Below are 25,959 nucleotides of genomic sequence, written 5' to 3'. Positions count from 1 at the left end.
GAGTCACCACCAGACTGCAGGGACACAACCCAGCCGCTCTGGAACTAGCTTGTCCTCACGCACTGGTCACTGCATCAACAAGGCACCTAACGTACTTGTCGAACCACGGAACCACAAAAGAAAAATGCAAAACTCACTTTCCTGAACTTGAATGTACATGAAGGCTAGGAGACCCCATCATAATCGATGTGGGGGGGTGGGGTGGGGGTGGGGAGCGGGGAGGGGAGGTAGAATGGAGTGGTCAGGGACACACACACACAAACAGCAACCACCAGCATGCTACTGCACCAACTACTCACCCAAGATTGAAGTGACCCACCAAGGGTCAACCAGACAGAGCCCACGTAGAGCTAAGCCCAGAGCACAGTCAATGCAGAGGCGATTTGCACTGAAGGCTCAGGGGGGAGTGATGTCTTGTATCCTACATGGCTACTGTTGGACTATCACGAGGTGTGCCACAGAGGGCACAGCAGTGGGAGACTTGTAGGTTACCTGTACAGGTGTGCCTGGCCTAGTATAAAAGGCAGGCCACCAGGTGTGATCCTTGCTCTGGAGTTAACTAATAAAGGACTAAGGTCACTACAGTTCAAGTATAACACGTTGCCTCGTGGAGTCATTACTGGAGCATCTAAGGACAATACAAGGGATTTTTGGCTAAGATCAATAACATAGAAAATATCGAAAATAGGTGCAGGAGGTGGCCATTCGGCCCTTCGGGCCTGCAGCACCATTCAATGAGTTCATGAGTAAAGCCCAATTTGGAAAGGGAGATTGGATTCTGTTGAGAATTGGACACAGTACTCGAGGTGGGACTGACCAGAACTGGACACAGTACTTGAGGTGGGACTGACCAGAACTGGACACAGTACTTGAGGTGGGACTGACCAGAACTGGACACAGTACTCGAGGTGGGTCTGACCAGAACTGGACACAGTACTCGAGGTGGGACTGACCAGAACTGGACACAGTACTCAAGTTGGGACTGACCAGAACTGGACACATTACTCGAGGTGGGACTGACCAGAACTGGACACAGTACTCGAGGTGGACTGACCAGAACTGGACACAGTACTTGAGGTGGGACTGACCAGAACTGGACACAGTACTCGACGTGGGTCTGACCAGAACTGGACACAGTACTCGAGGTGGGACTGACCAGAACTGGACACAGTACTCAAGTTGGGACTAACCAGAACTGGACACATTACTCGAGGTGGGACTGACCTGAACTGGACACACTGCTCGAGGTGGTCTGACCAGAACTGGACACAGTTATAGGGGGTGGTGTGCGGGATCAGTTTGCCTTCCCTGACCAGAGCGGTTGCGAGTCGCTCCCACTCCCTGATTTTATTAATCAGGGTGTGATAAAGTGCAGCAGACAACTGTTTTATACAAAGAAGGTATGGATTTTATTCAAGAAATCAAATAATACAAATATACTCCAGTAAAACTGTAAAATGTTACAAAAGGTTCTAAACAAAGGGGAATACTTTGTTACAGGTAATAAACACAACAGAAATACCTCCCACCTCCCACTTACTCTCTAGCTAAGTTAGATTCTCGGGCAGCAGGGATAATGCTCACCAGATCCTTCCTTTGACCGTTAGGGCTGTTTCGCTGTTTCGGGGTTCTTTGGTTATAGCCGGTTTGCCTTGCCGTACCCCGGACGTGCAGAAGACCTCTGCTGCGTATTGAAGCCAGTTGTGGTGAGTTCTTTTCTCCGATGTCGCGATGTTTCTTCCTGCGTTTTCTTGCCGTGTGCTCTCGATCTTGTTGCTCCGAAGTGCTTGGTCAGAAAAGTTATTTCTGTGATGGTCAGAATGGAGATAGCTCTCTTGGTACGATAGGCCCTTAATTATACTCGGAGAGCCTGTTTAATCTTCGCACCAAATCTAACGTTTCTTTTGTTTCAGTTTTGCTGCCCAGCTAACTGAAACTTGATTAAGTTTTAATCTGGCATTGATAGACTTTTCTGAGTTGATGAGCTCTTGTCCATTGTGATAGCACTGCTTTTTGTTGCTTCCGGAAGTCTGGCCTGAGCCAGATATTTCTCTGCCTGTTGAAAAGGTGTTGGAATATGTATGTGACATTTGGGTCCTCTGGGTGGGTGGATAATGTTTCTTCCATGGTCGATTGTTAAAACGTAAATGTCTTCTCGGGGCAGATTTCGGTGGTAAACAGTTCCCAGACAATTTGATTAGCTCCAATGTCCAAACTGGTCTTTTGGAGATTGACTCCACCCCTTCTCTTGCAGACCCAACATTCACCTTTTAAAAATCACAAACTTGGTTAAAATGCGTAGATTTCTTCCATAAGCATTTTAGGATCCCAAACTTTCTGTTTGATAGTCCCAAATTGAATTTTGTTTTCAATGAGTCCAAACACTGAGAGGTTTCCATGAATTTTGCAATCCTACACAGTACTCGAGGTGGGACTGACCAGAACTGGACACAGTACTCGAGGTGGGACTGACCAGAAGTGGACACAGTACTCAGGGTGGGTCTGAGCAGAACTGGACACAGTACTCGAGGTAGGACTGACCAGAGCCCTGTAGTTTGATTCTGATTTCCTCTGACTTGATTCTCCTGTTTTGGATTAATGGTCAAACATTATTCTGTCTTTGTTGCTACATTTCTGCGTTGGTTGGACATGTTTGGTGTTGAGTTTATTGAGACTTGGAGCCTCTGCTGTTTTGCTTTTTCCATCTCTTTTTGCCCCTCTGATGAACCTTTAACCTTTTTGTATATTTTTCTATTCCACCCGGAGAACTCCTCCCCCTTCCTCTCTGCAGGGTTTGTAACGTTTATTTTTCCTTTTTATACTAGTTTTAATTTGCTTGTTAGTCTATTTTGGGTCTGGTCTGAGCTGATCAGTTTTGGGTCTGTGTTTACTGAGCCCAGCTTGCTGTATTCTGCCTCCAGATTGTAGAACTACAATCTTATTTTTCTGATTATTGTTGTGAACTGTGACTGCAGGCCTGAAGTGTTGGTCTTCAGCCAAAGTAAGTCATCAAAGTGAACCTAACATTGTCATTTACTGCACTGAGTATTTATAAGAACTTCACTTCCTGCTCTGGTTCCTCACTCTCTCCGGCACTGTGTGAATTTGCTTCAGGAGCTGTAGCAATGGAGCTCGGAGCTTTAGAGGCTGAATTAACCTGTGCTGTGTGTCTCCACATGTACCAGGATCCTGTGGCATTACCCTGTCTGCACAGTTTCTGTATGAAATGTATTGAGGGAGTTTGGACCCAGACAGCAGGCCCAGGAGGGTTTGAGTGTCCTCAATGTCGTCGGAAATTTAACCCCAAGCCCAGTCTGGAGAGAAACTTCACGCTGTGTAATATCGTGGAAAAATACGACAAGTCACAGCTTTCTGCTGATTCAGCCCATGTCATGTGCGATTACTGCATTGACAATCAATCCCCAGCTGTGAAGACGTGTCTTATTTGTTTTTCTTCCTTTTGTTCCATTCACATAAAACGACATCTGCTGAACAAGGCTTTAAATGGACACACCCTAATCAAGCCTGTGACTGACCTTACAGACAGACAGTGTCCTGACCATAAGAAAGTCCTTGAGTTCTTCTGTAAAGATGATGCAGAGTGTGTGTGTGGTTCCTGTATAATAATAGGGAAACATAAATCGCATACACTGCTGAGTCTGGATCAGGCACAAGCTGCAATTAAGGTGAGTGACACAATTCCTGATATTAAATACAGAAACCTAGAAGTTACCTGGAATGCTGATGTCCAGCCAAATTTAATGGCAGGACCTTATTGGAATTATTTCACTCTGTTTACCATCCGGCAGTCAACCATATTGTGAAGCTGAGCTCTGGCAGGCAGGAAATCCTGCGGGACAAGGCAGGAGCTGGGGAATGCTGGGTGCGGTCCTGGTCAATCAAAAATCAGGGCTCTGTGGGTTGGAGGGAGAGGGGGTGGAAAACGGTGATCAGAGCACGGTGGAGAGATTGTGGGGGGAGGGCGAGATTACTGGGGGAGAGATTGATGGGGACAGATTGCTGGGAGAGGGACTGAGGGGGACATAGATTGTTGGGGGTGAGAGATTGCTGGGAGAGAGATTGGTGGTGGGAGAAATTGAGGGAGGAGAGAGATTGTTGGGGAGAGAGATGGTGAAGGAGAGATTGAGGAGGGAGAAAGATGATGAGGGAGAGATTGAGGAGGAGAGAGATTGCCGTGGGGGGAGCTATGGTAAGGGAGAGATTGACGTGCGAGAGAGATGGCAGGCAGGATACCCACCCTCCCTTGCTGCCCCCGCCCCACCACCCCCCCCTCCCGCTCACTGATATTGTAAATGGTTCTCTCTCCTCAGGGACTGTTCACTCCCTTTCAAATCTGCTGTCATCACTCCCTCCTCAAAAAAATCTCACCTTGACCCCCTCGGCCCTTGCAAACTACCGTCCCATCATAGCATCCCTTTCCTCGCCAAAGTTGTTGTACGTGTTGTCGCCTCCCAAATCCGTGCCCATCATTCCAGTAACTCCATGTTTGACCCTCTCCCATCTGGTTTCCGCCTCTGTCACAGCTCTTAAACAGCCCGACTAAAAAGTTCCAAATGACATCCTCTGTGATGATGACCCTGGTGCACTATCCCTCCTCATCCTTCTCCACCTCTCTGCAGCCTTTGACACGGTGTCACACCATCCTCCTCCAATGCCTATCCTCTGTTGTCCAGCTGAGTGGGACTGCCCTCACCTGGTTCCACCCTTACCGATCCAGTCATAGCCAAAGGATCTGCTACAATGGCTTCTCTTCCCACTCCCGCACCATTACCTCTGGAGTCCCCCATGGATCTTCACTTGTCCCCTTCCTATTTCTCATCTACATGATGTCCCTTGGCGACATCATCCAAAAATCACAACGTCAGGTTCCACATATACAGTGAGACACCCAGCTCTACCTCACCAAAGCCTCTCTCAACCCCTCCACTGCCTCTGATTGATCACGCTGCTTGCTCAACATCCAGCCCTGAAAGGACCTGGCAGTGGGATCAGAATCGGTAAATGTAAAATGAAATAAAAAGAGGCATGAATTTGTCAGAAGGCATCAACATGCTGATATTAAATATAGGAGCAACAATTTCCCCCTTGGGAGCACAGTATATAAGCAGGCCACCCATGAGGTACCTGCACTCTGGAGTCTTATTAAAGGAGCTAAGGTCACACTTGCTCATTGTACACAGTACTCAGTTTCATCCTTTATTGTGAACGTATCAATTGGCGACGAGGAAACGAACAACCACGTAAAAATGCAAAGAACAGTTGGTATCCTGGAGAACTTCTCAGAAGGGGATGATTGGGAGGCCTTCATAGAGAGACTCGACCAATACTTTGTGCCAACAAGCTGGAATGAGACGAGAACGCTGCCAAAGGAAGGGCGATTCTCCTAACTGTCTGTGGGGCAACAACCTATGGCCTCATGAAGAATCTCCTAGCTCCGGCAAAACCAATAGCTAAATCCTATGAAGAATTGGGTACGCTGGTCTGGGAGCACCTAAATCCTAAGGAAAGTGTTTTGATGGCGAGATATCGGTTCGACACGTCAACGGTTGGAGGGCCATGTCGCCGAACTAAGGCACCTTGCAGGACATTGCGAATTTGAGGGATTCATAGAACAAATGCTTAGAGTCTTTTTGTACTGGGCATTGGCCATGAGGCAATCCTTCGCAAACTGTTGACTGTTGAAACTCCGAATCTAAGTAAAGCCATAACGATAGCCCAGGCATTTATGTCCACCAGCGACAACAAACAGATTTCGCAGAGTACTGTGCAAAAAGTAACGTCGTTTTCAAGCAGGAATATACATGGCAGAAGGTACACGCCGGCTGCTGCTGCCCGACCTCAGATGACCCAGAGTTCGCCATCAATCGTTAATGCGAGGCAGTTAACACCTTGTTGGCACTGTGCAGGTGATCATCGGCCCCATCAATACCGCTTCAAGCACTATGCGTGCAACGGTTGCAGAACAATGGGACACCTCCAGCGAATGTGCAGGGAAGCTGCAAACCCTGCAAGCCCTGCAAACCACCACGTTGCAGAGGAAGATTGATCCACTGTGGATCAGGCTGAATTGGAAACCCATACAGGGAAATTGGAGTCTCGTACTGAGGAAGCAGAAGTGTACGGGGTGCACACATTCACCACAAAATGTCCACCAATAATGTTGAAAGTTGAACTGAAAGGAATTCCAGTATTGATGGAACTGGACATGGGTGCGAGTCAGTCCATAATGAGTAAAAAGGCCTTCGACAGGCTGTGGGGCAAAAAGGCACACAGGCCCAAGCTCAGGCCCATTCACACCAAACTAAGGACTTACACCAAGGAGATGTCAAAGTCCTCTATGATGGAGCAGTACACGAACTCCCGCTGTGGATTGTGCCAGGCAATGACCCCACAATATTTGGCAGAAGCTGGCTGGGTAAAATCCGCTGGAACTGGGACGACATCCAAGCGCTTTCGTCTGTCGACGACGCCTCATGTTCCCAGGTTCTGAGCAGATTTCCAGCGTTGTTTGAGCCTGGCATTGGAAGCTTCTCGGAGGCGAAAGTTCAGATCCATTTGGTTCCCGGTACACGACCCATCCACCACAAGGCACAGGCGGTACCGTATATGATGCGTGAGAAAGTGGAAATTGAGCTGGACAGGCTGCAGCGAGAAGGCATCATCGCGCCGGTGGAATTCAACAAGTGGGCTAGTCCGTTTGTCCCGGTACTTAAAGAGGACGGCACGGTCAGAATTTGTGGGGTCTATAAAGTAACAATTAACCATTTTTCACTACAGGACCAGTACCCGCTACCCAAGGCAGACGACCTATTTGCGACCCTGGCTGGAGGGAAGACGTTCACCAAACTGGACCTGACCTCGGCCTACATGACGTAAGAGCTGGAGGAGTCTTCGAAAGGCTTCACCTGCATCAACACGCACAAAGGTCTGTTCATCTATAACAGATGCCCGTTCGGGATTCGGTCGGCCGCGGCAATCTTCCAACGAAACATGGAGAGCCTGCTAAAGTCAGTTCCTCGCACTGTGGTTTTCCAGGATGACATACTGGTTACAGGTCGGGACACCATTTGAAGAATCTGGATGAGGTCCTTAGTCGGTTGGATCACGTGGGGCTCAGGTTGAAACGCTCGAAGTGTGCTTTCCTGGTGCAGGAGGTCAAGTTCTTGGGAAGAAGCATCGCAGCAGACAGCATCAGACCCACCGATGCCAAGACGGAGGCCATCAAGAACGCGCCGAGACCACAGAATGTGACGGAGCTACGGTCATTCCTGGGACTCCTTAACTATTTCAGTAATTTCCTACCTGGGTTAAGCACCCTGCTAGAACCCCTACATGCTGCGCATGGGAGACGACTGGGTATGGGGGAATTCACAAGAGGCTGCCTTCAAGAAAGCCAGAAATCTGTTGTGTTCAAACAAACTGCTTGTCCTGTATAACCCTTGTAAAAGAATAGTGCTAGCTTGCGATGCGTCGTCATACGGGGTCGGGTGTGTGTGACAACAGGCTAATGAAGCGGGGATTTTACAACCAGTCGCTTATGCGTCCAGGAGTTTGTCCAAAGTCGAAAGGCCTACAGCATGATTGAAAAAGAGGCTCTGGCATGCGTTTACGGGATAAAGAAAATGCACCAGTACTTATTTGGCCTCAAGTTTGAGCTTGAAACTGAACATAAGCCGCTCACATCGCTGTTCTCTGAGAGCAAAGGGATTAACACCAATGCCTCTGCCCGCATCCAAAGATGGGCGCTCACACTGTCGGCATACAACTATGTAATCCGCCACAGACCGGGCACAGAGAACTGCGCAGATGCTCCCAGTCGGCTGCCATTGCCCACCACCGGGGTGGAAATGGCACAGCCAGTGGACTTGCTCATGGTAGTGGATGCATTCGAAAACAAAAAGTCCCCCATTACGGCCTGCCAGATCAGGATCTGGACCAGCCAGGATCCTTTACTGTCCTTGGTAAAAAAACTGTGTCCCGGCGGAGATGCAGAAGGTGATTAAGCCATTCCACAGGCTCAAAGATGAAATGTCCCTGCAGGCGGATTGTCTGTTGTGGGGCAATTGCGAGGTCTTGCCCAAGAAAGGCAGAGATACGTTCATATGTGAACTGCACAGCACCCACCCAGGCATTGTAATGATGAAAGCCATAGCCAGATCCCATGTATGGTGGCCTGGCATCGACTCAGATTTAGAGTCATGTGTGCGCCAATGCAACACTTGCTCTCAGCTGACTAATGCACCCAGAGAGGCACTGCTAAGTTTGTGGTCGTGGCCATCCAAACTGTGGTCAAGGATCCACGTGGACGATGCGGGCCCATTTCTAGCCAAAATGTTTTTGGTTGTCCTGGACGCTTACTCAAAATGGATTGAATGTGCAATAATGTCTGTAAGCACGTCCATGGCCACTATTGAAAGCCTATGAGCCATATTTGCCATGCACGGCCTGCCTGATGTCCTAGTCAGCAACAATGGGCCGTGTTTCACCAGTGCTGAATTCAAGGAATTCATGACCCGCAATGGGATCAAGCATGTCACATCTGCCCCGTTCAAGCCCGCATCCAACAGCCAGGCTGAACCTGCAGTTCAGACCATCAAGCAAAGCCTGAAACGTGTGTCGGAAAGCTCCCTGCAGACCCGGCTGTCCCGAGTGCTGCTCAGCTACCGCACCAGACCCCACTCACTCACCGGGGTTCCCCCAGGCGAGCTGCTCATGAAAAGGCCGCCCTGATCTCCATGATCACGTCGAGGGCAAGCGGCATCAACAAAGTGTGTACCATGACCGCCAAATTTTGTCACGCGATTTTAAGGTCAATGATCTTGTGTTTGTACTCAGTTATGGACATGGTCCCAAATGGCTCGCTGGCACGGTCATAACCAAAGAGGGGAGTAGGGTGTTTCAGCGTACAGAAAACATTTGGACCAAATCAAATTGTGGTTCACCAACAGCTACAAACAACCCGATGAAAACACCACCAACTTTGACCCTCCAACACACACACAAGTGGAACTGACATCATGGTTGACCACGAAGCCGAACTCACCATCCCCAGCAGCCCAGTGAAGAACTAACCAACTCACCCACACCCGCATTTGTACCGAGACGATCGACAAGGGAGCGTAATGCCCCAGATCGGCTCACCTTGTAAATAAGTGTACTATTGACTTCACGGGGAGTGATGTTATGTATTTAACCCCTTGTAACCTGTATTACATACCACCAGAGGGCCTACCTGTTGGAGTCCCAAGGTGTCCCAACATCCCTTGGGAGTACAGTATATAAGCAGGCTACCCACAAGCTACCTGCACTGTGGAGTCTTATTCAAGCAGCTAAGGTCACGCTTGCTTATTGTACACAGTACTCAGTTTCATCCTTTATTGTGAATGTATCAGTAACGATGATACAGGAACAACTCAAAATTAAAAAGAACATCCTCACAGCCAGACACCGGTTCTACACCCACCGGCAGCCTGAAGGCCAAGAAATCGCAAACTATGCTGCAGACCTCAGACGATTGACTGCACCGTGTGATTTTGGCGAGCACCTCACCGAAGCACTGTGGGACATCTTCGTTCTTGGAATGGGCCACGAGGGCTTTCTCCACAAGCTGCTCTCTGCGGACACCACGGTCACCCTGCAGAAGGCAATTAACATGAGCCAGGCGTTCATGATCTCGGCCTGCGATTCCAAGCGGATGTCTCACCCCCAGGACTCTAACCCGGCAAGTACTGTTAACCAACTGGCGCCTTTTAGAGGCAGGGTTGCTGCAAGCAGTTTCTCTCAAGGAAGAAAGAACAGAACCCCGAGTCCCGCAACCCTGAGTCCGCCACATGGGGCCAATCGGCTAACCCCATGCTGGCACTGTGGAGGAAACCACAGGGCCCACCAGTGCTGCTATAAAGACTATACATGCAAAGGCTGTAACACGAAGGGCCACCTCTAGCGAATGTGCAAGAGAAATCGTACTCACCGAGTCGATGAAAAGTTGGCTGATCATCTGGACTCCAGCGACGATGAAGAGAGAGTCCATGAGGCAGCTCAGCCCCAAGATGAGGTGTATGGAGTGTTTACCTGCACCACCGAGAGTTCCCTGTTGAAAATGGAAGTCGAAATCAACGGTGTTCCAGTCACGATGGAGGTGGACACAGGGGCGAGCTAGTCACTGATGAATCAGGCGGCCTTTGAGAAACTCTGGGACAATCCAGTCGAACGACCTAAAATGATCCCGATCCAAGTGAAGATCACCTATACAAACGACACCATCCCAGTCGTTGGCAGCGTGGATGTCCAGGTGTCCCATGACGGCACAATACACAAGTTACCTTTGTGGATCATTGCTCGTGATGGTCCAACGCTGTTAGGAAGAATATGGATGAAAAAGATCCGTTGGAGCTGGGAAAACCTCCAACCTCCAACGATCGACGTCCTCCGCGGCCCCGAAGTTGGATCAGCACAGCACCTGAAAAACCAGCCACTCAACCCGACTGCATGGAGACGACCCAGACCGCTCAACCTAACAGCGAGATGATCCAGCCACAACGACCCAACCTCACCTTCCAGGCTCCAGTGGCAGGACTCCGGAGGTAGAAAATCGGCGCAGAAAGCAATTTTCCTGCTTCCATGGCAGAACCTGGGGAGAAAAGGATCACCTGAAGTAAAGATGGCGGCGGCTAGACCACGAGGGGCAGCGTTGATGGAGCAACACGTGATGCCGAGCAGCAAACCGGATTGAGGTAAAGATTGCAAGGCCCTCTTAAAGGAGACCGGCAACCCATCACAATTAAAGGGACAGTTCCACTCTTCATACAGCGATGCCGGTGACACATATGTAAGAGATGTAATTGACAAATTCAAGTTTGTAAATGTAACTAACCATGATAAGTCGGGCGATTGTGGTCGGAACCAATGTATTGCGAGAGTAAATGAAGTGATGATGTGCGATGCCGGGATTTACAAGCGTGCCGACAAAACCAAGGGCAACCTCACGTCGGAAGCACCCAGGTCCAGCGGGCAACCCGACCATGTAGCCTGCACCTCCGGGACCAATGTGATGTCCCAGGGAGCGTGGCTACACACAGAGGGAGCATACCAGCTGCAGGGCCAGCGATCAGCAGATAGCAAAGGCACCATTACTGGCACCCTGCCCCTGATCGGCCCTACCTCTCTGGCCACCAGGGGCCAGTACCGGGAGCAAGAGGCTAGCACCCTCCAGCTTTCCCAACGGGACCTGCGATGACCAGGCTCCCACTATCGCTGAAGGGCAGCAAAAAGACACAGCAGCCCTCAACGGAGGACAGGGAGGCCACACACCTGTGGCTCTGCCCACCACTAGGCAACGGCAAAGGCCCCGAGACTCAGCCAGGTGAGCGATCGGAGCCCACCCAGCTGGCAGGGCGCGCAGCACCACCATCAGACAACCTGGGCACAGTCCGGTCACTGTGAAACTAGCATCCTCACCCACCTGCACCCACACAACCCAGGGGCAAGACTGTGATACCACGTATGTACCTTACCTGTAAAATATACTTGTTCCACTACTGCAGAACCCAAACAGTGATGTAATTAATCCCATGCCTTTTTTTTGTTCCTTTTTTTCTGTGCGTGTATGTACATGCAGGTGTTGAGCCACACACGTGGTCTATGTATGGGCGGGGGGGGGGCGAATGGATATATGTAGCCAAGGACACACATGGATCATACCCAGAACCCGCTCAACCCCCACTGCAACCTCAAACCGCCCACTGCTGACCATTTCCCAATGTTGTGGCAATAAGGACTTGGGGGTCAACAGGGAGAGAGCCATGCCAAAGCTTAGACAAGGTGCAAGGGTTTTGGGCACTCAAGTCTAAGGCCCGAGCACATACTGCAAAGGCCAGTGGCACAAGGCTTAGGGGAGAGTGATGTTGAGCATGTATAACGTAAGTATATTCCCTGTACATTCAATGTACAGTTACATAAGACTACTGGATGTACCTTCACACTGTATACACTGTGCTTGTACCACCAGAGGGTGCAACTGGTGGAGACCTCGGGGTCCCCTGTACACAACAGGTAACCAGGTATAAAAGGGAGCTCACCATGCTGTATCCTCACTCAGGAGCTGTAATAAATGGACTAAGGTCACCACAGTTCAAGTACAATACCTTGCCTCGTGGAGTCATTACTAGAGTGCTTATAGACACAATAATATACATGTGTGTGTGTTTGTTAAATTGATAGACAGACAGCTAAATGCTGTTCATCCAATCGCTCTCTTCACGATGGTTTATTTTTGACTCACCCCTGAGGCTTTTAATGTCAGATCAATCTTCTTCCATATCAATTTCTCCCTGTGGCCAGCTTAGCATTTGCGATTGTGTTTGTACCTTTGGTCCACTTGTGTTGATCATTCTGTGTGTGCCTGTCTGCTCCACTTTCAGTCTCAGACTGAAATCGCATGTCATTACCGGCCCCAGAATATGTGGTAATGCAAGGACTTCTCACTGAGCTGCAACACTTGTATTGTGATTCTAAATCTGCAGCAGGATGCTGATTAATCTCTCCAATCCATTCTGAAAGGTAAACTCTTCAGTTTCTGCCAGGTTATTGCACAGAGCCCTGGATTGACACCTAGGTTTTGATCACTAGTTACAGGATCACTGGGATCTGGCCGGCCAATCGGTCTCTGCAACTACATGGGTTTTTAGCTGTTGCTGGGCTTAGGACGCCGATTCTGGGTCAGTCTCCACACTAATTTTATTCTGTGAGCAGATTAATTAGGAATATTCGGGGTTAATATTATGACAGTAATTTGTTATTACCTCGAAGATGCCACAATGAAAGTTGCTGAGCCACTTTGATTATTATGAATAATTTGAAACTGATATTATTGCGATTTAAAGATATAAGAAACATACAGCACTTGGACAATTCCCAGATTGGACTCAGTTTCCACCAACGCATCTTTACACAGAGAAAACACTTGTGTTGTGTTATGGGTGGTGGTGGGGAATTTTTATAATATGGGAGGGGCCTCAGAAGCAAAGAGTTTGACAACACCCCATTCTATGCCTGAAGCTGTGGGATTTCACCTCTCCACCTCTCCGTTAAGACAATCATCAAAACCTACCTCAACAACATTTTGTCACCTGTCCGAAAGTCTCCTTTGGCTTGGTGTCAATTTTTGTCTGATTACGCTCCTGTGAAGCACTTTAGGATGTTTTACGACATTAAAATCTCAATATAAAAGCAGGTTGTGACTTTAAACACTTTCCAATTGCCTTTACAGGAAGAATTGGAGAGAGAAACCGAGAAGCTTCGGGGAGTCCAGCAGAATTGTTCCAGCAAACAGCGAGACTTGGGGAGATCAGAAGCTGAAATAAAGGTCGGGAAAAGTGGAGCTGGATTTAGAAAGGGTTTGTCTCCCCGCTGAGTCAATGAACACATCAGAAACAGGCTTCCAAACCAGGCTGGTTGTGTTGGGGCTGAGTCATTGATTACACGGAGTTCCCGTGTGTTTGATGTGAGGGGACCTGCTTAACTCTACCTGCCCCTCCCAGGGAATATTATTGCATCACTTAGGTACCTGTGCCTATGGATTTTATACACAGGCCCGCTCGTCCTACCATCCCGATCCATCTCCAGTACCTCACCCAATGAGTGAGTCCAATAATCCGTCCATCATTTTAAATACCTCAATTATGTTCGCTGATGATTGCACAGTGTTCAGGGCCATTCGCAATTCCTCAGATATTCGAGCAGTTCATGCCCGCATGCAGCAAAACCGGAACAACATTCAGGCTTGGGCTGATAAGTGGCAAGTAACATTCGCACCACACAAGTGTCAGGCAATGACTATCTCCAACAAGCGAGAGTCTAACCACTGCTCCTTGATATTCAACAAGATTACCATCACTGAGTCTCCCACCATCAACATCCTGGGGGTTACCATTGACCAGAACCTTAACTGGACCAGCCACATAAATACTGTGGCAGCAAGAGCGGGTCAGAGGCTGGGTATTCTGTGGGAAGTGGCTCACCTCCAGACTCCCCAAAGCCTTTCCACCATCTACAAGGCATAAGTCAGGAGTGTGATGGAATACTCTCCACTTGCTTGGATGAGTGCTGCTCCAACAACACTCAAGAAGCTCGACACCATCGAGGACAAAGCAGCCTGCTTAATCTGAACCCCATCCACCATCTCAAACATTAACTCCCTCCATCATTGATGCACCATGGCTGCAGTGTGTACCATCTACAAGATGCACTGCAAGAACTCACCAAGGCTTCTTCAGCAGCACCTCCCAAACCCTGACCGTGACCACCTAGTAGGACAAGGGCAGCAAGCGCATGGGAGCACCATCACCTGCAAGTTCCCCTCCAAGTCACACATCATCCTGATTTGGAAATATGTCGCCGTTCCTTCATCATCGTTGGAACTCCCTCCCTAATAACACTGTGGCTGTACCTTCACCACACAGACTGCAGCGGTTCAAGAAGCGGTCACCAGCATCTTCTCAAGGGCAATTAGGGATGGGCAATAAATGCTGACCTTGCCAGCGACACCCACATGCTATGAAGGAGTAAAAAACAAAAAATGCTCTTACATTTAACCTCAAGGCAACACTGGTTAAACTCTGTTTCCTCTCCCAGTAGACACCCCCACTGCCAGTAGACACCCCCACTGCTTGTCTATCTTTAACGGGTGATCGAGTGGTGATCTAAACAAACTGTCCCGTCCCTGGAAAGTGCCGTGTGCTCAGGGTAACACTGTGTGGAAGGGCCGTTTGTAATGAGAGTTGGTTTGGGTTTCAGACACGAATCAAGGAACTGAAAGGAAAGCTATCGAAGAGCTTCTCTGAATGGAGGAGACAGCTGGAAGAAGATGAAGAATACGCACTGACACTGATCGATGAGGAGGGGCTCCGAGCTCTCGCACAGATTAGAGGCTGTTCTGAAGCATTAAACAAGAGGATAGAACAGATTACATTAATAGATGGAGAAACCCAGAGTCTGCTACAGAGGGACCCTCTCTCCTTTATTCAGGTACATCTTCAATATAAACAGGGCCATGGCTGGGGAATGGGGCCTTTCTGTGAGGCTGGTGTGAGGGCTGAATTGTTTGAAGATTGTTGGTGGGGCCCAGCATTGGTGCTGCCCCCTCAGCCCTGCCCTCGGGGTGTTGGTGTCCCCTCAGCTCTGCCCTCGGAGTGTTGGTGTCCACTCAGCCCTGCCCTCTGAGTGTTGGTGTCCCCTCAGCCCTGCCCTCAGAGTGTCGGTGCCTCCTCAGCCCTGCCCTCTGAGTGTTGGTGCTCCCTCAGCCCATCCTTCTGAGTGTTGGTGTCCCCTCAGCCCTGCCCTCGGTCGGTGCCCCCTCAGCTCTACCCTCGAAGTGTCGATGCCCCCTCAGCCCTGCCCTCGGAGTGTTGGTGCCCCCTCAGCCCTGCCCTCTGAGTGTTGGTGCCCCTTCAGCCCGGCCCTTGGAGTATCGGTGCCCCCTCAGCCCTGCCTTCGGAGTGTCGCTGCCCCCTCAGCCCTGCCCTCTGAGTGTTGGTGCCCCCTCAGCCCTACCCTCGGGGTGTCGATGCCCCCTCAGCCCTGCCCTCGGAGTGTTGGTGCCCCCTCAGCCCTGCCCTCGGAGTGTTGGTGCCCCCTCAGCCCTGCCTTCGGAGTGTTGGTGCCCCCTCAGCCCTGCCCTCAGAGTGTCGGTGCCCCCTCAGTCCTGCCCTCGGAGTGTTGGTGCCCCCTCAGCCCTGCCTTCGAAGTGTCGGTGCCCCCTCAGCCCTGCCCTCGGAGTGTTGGTGTCCCCTCAGCCCTGCCCTCGGAGTGTTGGTGCCCCCTCAGCCCTGCCCTCGGAGTGTTGGTGCCCCCTCAGCCCTGCCTTCGGAGTGTTGGTGCCCCCTCAGCCCGGCCCTCAGAGTGTCGGTGCCCCCTCAGCCCTGCCCTCGGAGTGTCGGTGCCCCCTCAGCCCTGCCCTCGGAGTGTTGGTGTCCCCTCAGCCCTGCCCTCGGAGTGTCGGTGCCCTCTCAGCCCTGCCCTCGGAGTGTTGGTGCTGCCCCAGGATGGAGTGCAGTGAAATGTGAGATTATTCCCCATTCCTGTTGTAAAGTCCTGACTCTAATGTACAGACTTACACGAGACACATGCTGAAGTCAAGGTCACTCAGGACCTGCACCTTTAATTCCAGCTATCCAGTGCCGCACTTGCCTGAGACCTCCCTTTATATACCTCAGTGGGACAGGTATGGAGTGTCTCCTGCAAGTGCACCCCTAGTGATAAGGTATGCTTATCGTTACAGGTCATATCCAGTTAAGTCATGTATAGCATGGTAAGATACAGTTATATACAGTAATGTGAGGTACATGACATCACCCTCCCCAAAGGTCTAATTGCCTTTATAGATTCAGTCTCTCAGGTGGTCTGCGCTCTCGCATGGAGCGTCTTAGTTGTGGTTCAGTTGTTTGCCTTGGTGCCTGTTTTTCGTTCGGTGTGATTGCTGGTATCTCGCCTGGGCTGTCTGTTTCGTTCGGTGTGATTGCTGGTATCTCACCTGGGCTGTCTGTTGCGACTGCCCTTTCCTCAGGTTGTTCCACCTGTCTGTCCACCAGGTGTGATGTGAGTTCCACATTGTAGTCTGCCTCTGGCTCTTCAGTGTTATCAGTGAATCTACTTTTTACTTAGTCTACATGCCTCCAGCAGGTTTGGCCATTATCCATTTGTCCAACCAGTAGCCTGTTTCCCTCTTTGTCTGTTACTGTCCCTGCAAGCCATTTGGGACCCCGGCCATAGTTCAGCACAAACACTTTATCCCCTATCTCATTCCACCTCCCCCTCGAATTTCGGTCATGGTATTCAGTTAGCTTTTGACGCTTAGCCTCAACAATTTCATGTATGTCTGGGAGGATTAACGAGAGCCTGGTCTTTAAGGTTCGTTTCATCAATAGTTGTGCAGCGGGAACCCCAGTCAACGAATGCGGACGAGATCTGTATGCCAGCAGCAGTCGCGACAGGCGGCTCTGCAGCGTGGGACCTTGGATTCTGAGCATGCCTTGTTTAATGATCTGCACTGCTCGCTTCACCTGGCCATTGGAGGCCGGCTTGAAAGGTGCCGTCTTAACATGATTTATACTGTGGTCAACTATAAAATCGTGAAATTCTGTGCTGTTGAAGCACGGACCATTATCACTGACCAACATGTCAGAAATGCGGTGCATTGCAAACATGGTTCTAAGGCTCTCCATAGTGGTGGAGGTGGTGCTCGAGTTCAAAATGATGCACTCGATCCATTTTGAAAATGCATCAACGACTACGAGGAACATTTTGCCCATGAATGGGCCCGCATAGTCTACATGCACCCGCGGCCACGGTTTGGTGGGCCAGGGCCAGGGGCTTAGGGGGGCCTCACTGGGGGCATTACTGAGTTGGGCACAAATGGTGCACCGACAGACGCAGATCTCCAAGTCCACGTCAATGCCAGGCCACCGGCCGTGGGATCTGGCTATGGCCTTCATAAGGACGATCCCCGGGTGCTCGCGATGGAGCTCCCAGACAAACGCCTCCCTGCTTCGTAAGGGCATAACTACTCGGCTGCCCCATATCAGGCAGTCTGCCTGAAGTGAGAGTTCATGCATGCGCCTATGGAAGGGTTTGACTTCCTCGGGGCAGGCATCGCGAGCCTCTGCCCAGTCACCGATTAAAACGCATCTTTTAACTAGAGATAACGTGGGGTCGCTGGTCATCCAGGCGCTGATTTGGCGAGCCGTCATGGGCGAACCTGTGGATTCAAAGGCATTGATTGTCATGACCATCTCACAGTCCTGTTCGTCAGACCCTTCTGTGGTTGCCAGGGGTAGCCTGCTAAGCGCGTCGGCACAGTTATCTGTGCCTGGTCTATGCCTTATCGTGTAGTCATAAGCCGCCAGCATACGTGCCCATCACTGAATGCGTGCCGAGGCGTTGGCGTTGATTTCCTTGCACTCGGATAGTAGGGACATGAGGGGTTTGTGGTCAGTTTCTAACACAAACTTGGCCCCGAAAAGGTATTGATGCATTTTTTTGACACCGTATATGCATGCGAGCGCCTCCTTCTCAACCATAACGTACCCACGCTCCGCCCGCGAAAGTGACCTGGAGGCATCAGCAACGGGCTACAATTTACCCGCATCATTGACGTGCTGTAAAATGCACCCGACCCCGCATTACACGTAAGGACTAACTTTTTACCTGGGTCAAAAAAGGCTAAAACACTCTTGGAATATAGAATGTTGCGTGCCTTATTGAAGGCGCGTTCTTGGGCGTCCCCCCAAAACCAATCACACCCCTTTCTGAGTAGCACGTGGAGAGGCTCCAGCAGCATGCTCAAGTTCTGCATAAAGTTCCCAAAGTGATTGAGTAGCCTGAGAAAGGCGCGCAGTTCCGAAACATTCCGGGGCCTGGGTGCCAGGCAAATCGCTTCGGTTTTGGATTCGGTTGGGCGGATTCCATCAGCGGCAATCCTTCTGCCCAAAAATTCAACCTCAGGCATGAGAAACAGACACTTGGATTTCTTAACACTTCGGCCTACCTGATCCAATCGACTTCGTACTTCCTCAAGATTGCGGAGGTGAGAGTCGGTGTTCCTGCCCATGATGAGTATGTCATCTTGAAACACGACCGTCCCCGGGATGGACTTGAGCAGACTCTCCATGTTGCGCTGGAATATAGCAGCTGCCGACCTGATGCGAATGGGCATCGATTGTACACAAAAAGACCTCGATGTGTGTTGATGGTGGTGAGTAGCTTAGACTCTTCGGTCAGTTCTTGCGTCATATACGCAGATGTGAGGTCAAGTTTTGAGAAAAGTTTTCCTCCAGCCAACGTGGCAAATAGGTCCTCCGCTCTGGGCAGCGGGTATTGGTCCTGTAGGGAGACTCTGTTTATGGTAGACTTGTAATCCCCACAGATTCGCACGGATCCATCAGGCTTCATGACGGGGACGATGGGGCTTGCCCAGTCGCTGAATTCCACGGGAGAAATTATGCCTTCCCGCAGAAGCCGGTCCAGTTCATTTTCAATCTTTTCCCTCATCACATAAGGCACAGCTCTAGCCTTGTGATGGACCGGTCTGGCATTCTGTGTGATGTAGATTCTAACTTTAGCCCCTTTGAAGGTGCCCACACCTGGCTGAAAGAGATGTTCAAAACGGCTTAGAACTGTTGAGCAGGAGGTCCGTTCCTCTGACGACATGGCGTGAACATCATCCCATTTCCAATTAAGTTCTACTAGCCAGCTTCTCCCCAACAGGGCTGGGAGATCCCCGGAGACAATCCACAGGGAAAGTCGGGGCACCATCCCTTTGTGTGTGACTGAGAGCATGGCGCTGCCAAGGACTGGGACGATTTCTTTAGTATAGGTCCTTAGTTTGGTATTGGTCTTTGTGAGTTTTGGTCTGTTGCTTTTGTGCGGCCACAGCTGTTCAAATTGTTGAACGCTCATGAGGGATTGACTGGCCCCCGTATCCAGTTCCATGTTGACGGGTATCCCGTTGAGTAGAACCCTCATCATAATTGGAGGCGTCTTGGTGTAAGAACAGTGGACATTGATCGTGTTAACCCTCTGTACCTCGGCGTCACGTGCACTGTTCTGGTCCGCTTTCTGACCCTTCCAATTTGTATACCAGCCGAGCTGCTGTTTTTCTGCACATGCGAGCCAGATGCCCTGTATAGTTGCAGTTTCCGCAAATGGCATGCTGAAATCGACACACCCTGGTTGAGTGCCTTCCCCCACATCTCCAACACAGACCGTTTCCATTGTTTCCGAAGGATGAGCTGTGTCTGGCTGATCTCCCTTGAGCTTCTCTCAATCTGTTGTTGATTGCTCACATTGTGGGTTGATGAGGTGTGATCGGCCGTTCATGTGGCATTTGATTTTGATGGCTTCTGGCGCCACTGTCTGCTGTTGGAGGCCTGCTCTCCTGCCTTTGTCTGTGTGTGGGGGTAGCTGTTTGTTTCACAATGTGAACCCCTTGTTTCGATGCCTCGTTGGTTGTCGTACCCAAAGTATAGATCAGCCTCGTTTCTTCTTCGTCTGCCAAGAACGTCTGTACGACCAGTGCTGCTGCCACTAAAGTCAAGTTCTTAGTCTCTATAAGCTTTCGGAATAGGCCTGCGTGGCCTATTCCTTCAATAAAAAATTCTCTCAGTACTTCTCTCCTTAGTTCATCGGGGAACTCACATGAACTAGCCAGCCTCCGAAGTTCCGCCATGAAGTCGGGTAAGCTTTGGCCCACACAGCGTCTGTAGTTGTAGAACCTGTGTTTGGCCATGTGTAGGCTGCTCGCTGGCTTCAGGTGGTCTCTCACCAGCGTGCTCAACTCCTCAAACGACTTGCTTGCTGGTTTCTTGGGTGCCAGCAGGTCTTTCATTAAAGTGTATGTTTTCGAGCCACAGCTGGTCAAGAGATGGGCTCTTCTCTTGTCTGCCTTATCGTCGCCCAGCCAGTCTTTGGTCACAAAGCTTTGCTGGAGCCTTTCTATAAAGTTATCCCAATTGTCTCCAGCATTGTATTTCTCATCTGAGCTGTTGGTAGCCATTCTGTGGATTCTGGGATCCCGTAACTCGTCACCACTGTTAAGTCCTGACGCTAACGTACTGACTTACACGAGACACATGCTGAAGTCAAGGTCACTCAGGACCTGCACCTTTAATTCCAGCTCTCCAGTGCCGCACTTGCCTGAGACCTCCCTTTATATACCTCAGTCGGACAGGTATGGAGTGTTTCCTGCAAGTGCACCCCTGGTGGTAAGGTATGCTTATTGTTACAGGTCATATCCAGTTACAGTCATGTATAGCATGGTAAGATATAGTTATATACAGTAACGTGAGATACATGAAACCTGTGACTGGCCCCACCTACTGTTACACACTGAACTCTTTACTCTCAATCCCAAATTCACCGTTTGTTTCCGTTGGATGTTGGTTTGTTCGTTGACTGATTTGATCTCCTCTCTTTATTCACAGAACTCGAAGCAGCTCCTTTCCAGGTAAGTCCCTCTCCATCACACAGTACCTGCTGCTGATAGGAAACCTTCACCTGTATCTGGGAGAAGAGTGAAAGTAGAATCACGGCTTGGAAACCTTCCCAGATAAGGAGCTTTAAAATGGTGGGAATATTGAGTGATGTGTAACTGGGGCCTGAGGGGTTCTTGGCTCAGGCAGCCTGTGGGAAATGGCAGTGACATGGGCTGTTCCATCGGTGTGTCGAGCTTCTCAGGAAGCTGTTAGACAGGAAGTGAGAGAGAGAGAAAACTGCAGTAACCTGTATCTAACCGAGGCTTCCTAAAGGCTCCATGTGTGTCAGTGACAGCTTTATTCCATTGGGTCAGTAAGTGCTGTGTGATTGGCTTGTTCTATCAACCAGTCCATGGAGAATGAGGAGAGGGTCAGGTCCCAGTGTCAGGGTGACAGTAAAATGTGTTGTGATTGGCTCATTCTATCCACGAACAGAGAAATGAGTGGGTGCTGAGATGTCCCAGTTATGTCAGTGTCCCTGGACACTCTGACTCCGATATTACCGGGGAGGTAGGGAGGGTGCGGGGGATACCATTAACCTGGGAAGGTCAGGGACGTGGAGACCCTGTCGGTAATTGACGACCTGGCAGGTGGACGGAGCGAAACAAGCGGCAGGAGGCCGCAGCTGGGGATACACCCGTGGGGGCGTTCCCCGTCACTCAGTGCAGAGGGAAGCAGAGGCTCCGGGGTGGTGGGAGAGGCCCCAGGGCGGGTGCAGCTGAGGGAGGCCAAAGGCTTCCTTGTGAGACCTGGGGCTCTCCTGCTCCTCTGGGTCCACAAGCTAAAAGGAGCAGATCTTTAGCACTTACCTTGGCCAGTCGGCTCCTCCCGTCTCGGATCTGCTGCCGGGGAGCCGACAGCACAGGCCTCCCCCTGACCCATACTCACATTTCACCCACCGCCCCCATTATATCCTCAGGCTCACACTTTCCATTGTTCATTAGGCCCCGCCTGCCCTTCGCAGGAGCCTCGTCGATGGCCTGATTTGTGTTTGTTAAAATTGGAATAGCTGGGAACGGGGTCGGGCTGGGGTCATGAAAACATAAGAACTAGGAGCAGGAGTAAGCCATTGGGCCCCTCGAGCCTGCTCCGCCATTCAATAAGTTAATTGCTGATCTGACCTTGGACTCAACTCTACTTCTCTACCCATTCCCCATAACCCTTGCCTCCTTTCTCTTTCAAAAACCTGTTTATCTCCACCTTAAATATATTCAGTGACCCAGCCTCCACAGCTCTCTGAGGTAGAGATTTCTAAAGATTCACAACCCTCTGGGAGACGAAATTCCTCCTAATTTCCGGTTTAAATTTGAGACCCCTTATTCTGAAACTATGCCCCCTAGTTCTAGATTCCCTCATAAGGGGAAACATCCTCTCCGTATATACCCTGTCAAGCCCCCTCAGAATCTTAGATGTTTCAGTAAGATCCCCTCTCATTCTTCTAAACTCCAATAAGTATAGACCCAACCTGCTCAACCTTTCTTCATAAGACTACCCTCTCATCTCAGGAATCTAACTCGTGAACCTTCTCTGAACGACCTCCAAAGCAAGAATATCCCTCCTTAAATAAGGAGACCAAAACTGTACGCTGTACTCCAGGTGTGGTCTCACCAACACCCTGTACAGTTGTCGCAGGACTTCCCTACTTTTATACTTCATCTCCCTTGCAATAAAGGTCAATGTTCCATTTGCCTTCCTATTTACTTGCTGTATCTACATGCTAACATTTTGTGTTTCATGTACAAGGACCCCTCGGTCTCTCAGCATTTTGTAATCTCTTCCCATTTAAATAATAATTTGCTTTTTTACTTCTACCAAAGTGGATAACCTCACATTTTCCCACATCATACTCCATCTGCCAAATTTTGCCCACTCACTTCGCCTATGTATATCTCTATGCAGATTCTTTATGTCCCCCATACCATATGCTTTCCCACCTATCTTTGTATCATCAGCAAATTTGACTACATTACACTCTGTCCTTTCATCCAAGTCATTAATATAGATTGTAAATAGTTGAGGCCCCAGCACTGATCCCTGTGGCACCCCACCAGTTACAATTTGCCAGCCTTAAAATGACCCATTTATCGCGACTCCTTTTTTTCTGTTAGTTAGCCAATATCTATCCATGCTAATAGATTACCCCAACTCCATGGGCTCTTGTGAAGTAACCTTTCATGTGGTACCTGATCAAATGTCTTCCAGAAATTCAAATACACCACATCTACTGCTTTCCCTTTACCCACCCTGCTCGTCACGTCCTCAACAAATTCCAGCAAATTTCTCAAACATGATTTCCCTTTCAGAAAACCATGCTGACTCTGCTTGACTGTATTCTAACTTTCTAAATGTCCTGCTACTACTTCCTTGATAATGGACTCCAGCATTTTCCCAATGACAGATGTTAGGCTAACTGGTCTGTAGTTGCCTGTTTTCTGTCTCCCTCCTTTTTTAAATAAGGGCGTTACATTTACATTTTTCTCGTCCATTGTACCTCTCCAGAATCCAGGGAATTTTGGTAGATTACATTCAATGCAGCCACTATCTCTGCAGCCACTTCTGTCAAGACCCGAGGATGCAGGCCATCAGGTCTAGGGGGCCTGTCCACCTTTAGTCCCATTATTTTGCCGAGTACTTTTTCTCTAGTGATAGTGATTGCTTTTAGCTCCCCTCTCCCAATAGCCCCTTGATTATCAATTATTGGGATGGGTTACTCGATCCCGATGTTTTAACCCCCTACCCTGTCCCACCCGTCGGGGAGCGCGGGGTTAAAATCGAGACATCTGTGAGGGAATACCACCAACCCCAGGTCCCTGGGAGGCTGTTCCTTCTCCTCTCCTCACTTCACATGATTGTAGTGAGTGTGTTCCTGCAGAGAGCGGGGCACAGACTGGAGACCCTCGGGATAATAATAATGATCAATAATGGAAAGATGAGGCTCCAGTACAGAGAAACTGGACTGAACACAGACGGCTTTGAAAATCACAAACTGAGCTGAAGTGTCAGCAAACCAGGATCCCACTGCACGTGTGGAGATCAGTGTGAATGTAGGGAGACGGCAAATCCCGGGATTCTGCCATTTTCAGGATGGGTTGCTGCGGGGTGTCAGTACGAGCATTAGAAGCGGGGCAGCTTGTTGCATTGATCACTCGATCCCCTTTGGGTTTCTGATCTGAAATGTCCCCACTAATAAAAACATTCTCTCCTCTTTCATTCCAGAGTGACGGAGACTCAGAGAGTCACAGACCCAGATGTTCCAGCGCTCACCCTGAACCTGCCCAATATATCGCAACTTATCCAGGAGAGGCTGAATGGATGGGAAAAGTACCACTTAGACATATTGGGAATCATCAGTATGATGGTGTAGCTTTTCTCCAATATAAGGGACTGAGAGCAGGTGGGGTTAGTTGTGTTCAGACAGCTGGGAATATCCCGAACTTTAATATCAGCTCCCTGTGTCTGTGCTTCAGGAGCCTGAGATTAATCCTCAGTCCCCAGTGACACCTGCTTTAAACATTCCTCACTGTAATGGGCCAGAGTTTCACCCACCATGGGCCAGGTAGGGGCGGAGTTACACAATGCCAATCATACCACAAATAGTGGGGAACCAAGGGACTAATAAGAGTGAGGAACTTAAAGTAATTAATGTCAGTAGAGAAAAAGTACTTGAGAAACTAATCGAACTAAAAGAGACAAATCCCCTGGACTGATGGCCCATATCCAAGGGTTCTAAAAGAGGTGGTTGCAAAGATAGTGGATGCATTGGTTGTGATCTTTCAAAATTCCCTAGAACGGTCCCAGCAGATTGGAAGGTACAAATATAACTCCTCTATTCAAGAAAGGAGGGAGAGAGAAAACAAGGAATTACAAGCCAGTCAGTCTGACATCAGTCGTCGGGAAAATGCTGGAATCCATTATTAATGAAGTGCTAATGGGGCACTTAGAAAATTATAGTATGATTAGGTGGTTTTATGAAAGGGAAATTGCCGTAAATAAATTTATTAGAGTTTTCTGAGGATGTAACTAGCAGGGTGGATAAAGGGGAACCAGAGGATGTAATATATTTGGATTTCCAAAACGCATTCAATAAAGTGCCACATAAAAGTTTACAATGCAAGATAAGGACTCATGGGATTGGGGGCAATATATTTGCATGGATAGAGGATTGGTTAATGCACAAAAAAGAGAATGGGATAAACGGGTCATTTTCAAGTTGACAGTCTGTAACTAGTGGGGTGCCGCAAGGATCAGTGCTTGGGCCTCAGCTATTTACAATCTATATTAATGACTTAGATGAAAGGACTAAGTGCAATGTATCTGAATTTAGTGACAATACAAAGGTAGGTGGGAAAATAAGCTGTGAGGAGGAAACAAAGAGCCTGTAAAGGGATACAGACAGGTTAAGTGAGTGGGCAATATCGTGGCAGATGGAGTATAATGTGCGGAAATGTGAGATTATTCACTTTGGTAGGAGTTATAGAAAAACAGAATACTTTTTTAATGCTGAGAAACTATTAAATGTCGGTGTTCAGAGAGATTTAGGTGTCTTTGTTCAGGAAACACAGAAAGTTAGCATACAGGTACAGCAAGCAATTGGGAAGGCAAATGGCACGTTGGCCTTTATTGCAAGTGGGTTGGAGTACAAGAATAAGGAAGTCTTATTACAATTGTACAGGGATTTGGTGAGACCACACCTGGAGTACTGTGCATAGTTGTGGTCTCCTTGTCTGAGAAAGGACATACAACCAGACGGTCTGCACCTGGGCAGGACCAGAACCAATGTCCTAGGGGGAGTGTTTGCTAGTGCTGTTGGGGAGGAGTTAAACTAATATGGCAGGCGAATGGGAACCTATGCAGGGAGGCAGAGGGAAATAAATGGGAGACAGAGGCAAAAGATAGAAAGGAGAATAGTAAA

General features: G+C 49.4%; 1 protein-coding gene across 1 annotated transcript; it reads left to right on the top strand.

The window, feature by feature from the left end:
- Positions 1-3,125: 3,125 nt before the first annotated feature.
- On the top strand, positions 3,126-24,456 carry LOC139263076 (E3 ubiquitin/ISG15 ligase TRIM25-like). The gene is made up of 5 exons (XM_070878616.1): positions 3,126-3,686; positions 13,289-13,384; positions 14,815-15,045; positions 20,997-21,019; positions 24,264-24,456. Exons 1-5 carry the CDS (start codon positions 3,126-3,128, stop codon positions 24,409-24,411), a joined length of 1,059 nt encoding a protein of 352 aa, XP_070734717.1. The 3' UTR covers positions 24,412-24,456.
- The last annotated feature ends 1,503 nt before the right edge of the window (positions 24,457-25,959 follow it).

The sequence above is a fragment of the Pristiophorus japonicus genome, chromosome 4, assembly GCF_044704955.1.
Source record: "Pristiophorus japonicus isolate sPriJap1 chromosome 4, sPriJap1.hap1, whole genome shotgun sequence".
NCBI lineage: Eukaryota > Metazoa > Chordata > Chondrichthyes > Pristiophoridae > Pristiophorus > Pristiophorus japonicus.
This window is presented reverse-complemented; position numbering and strand designations above follow the sequence as displayed.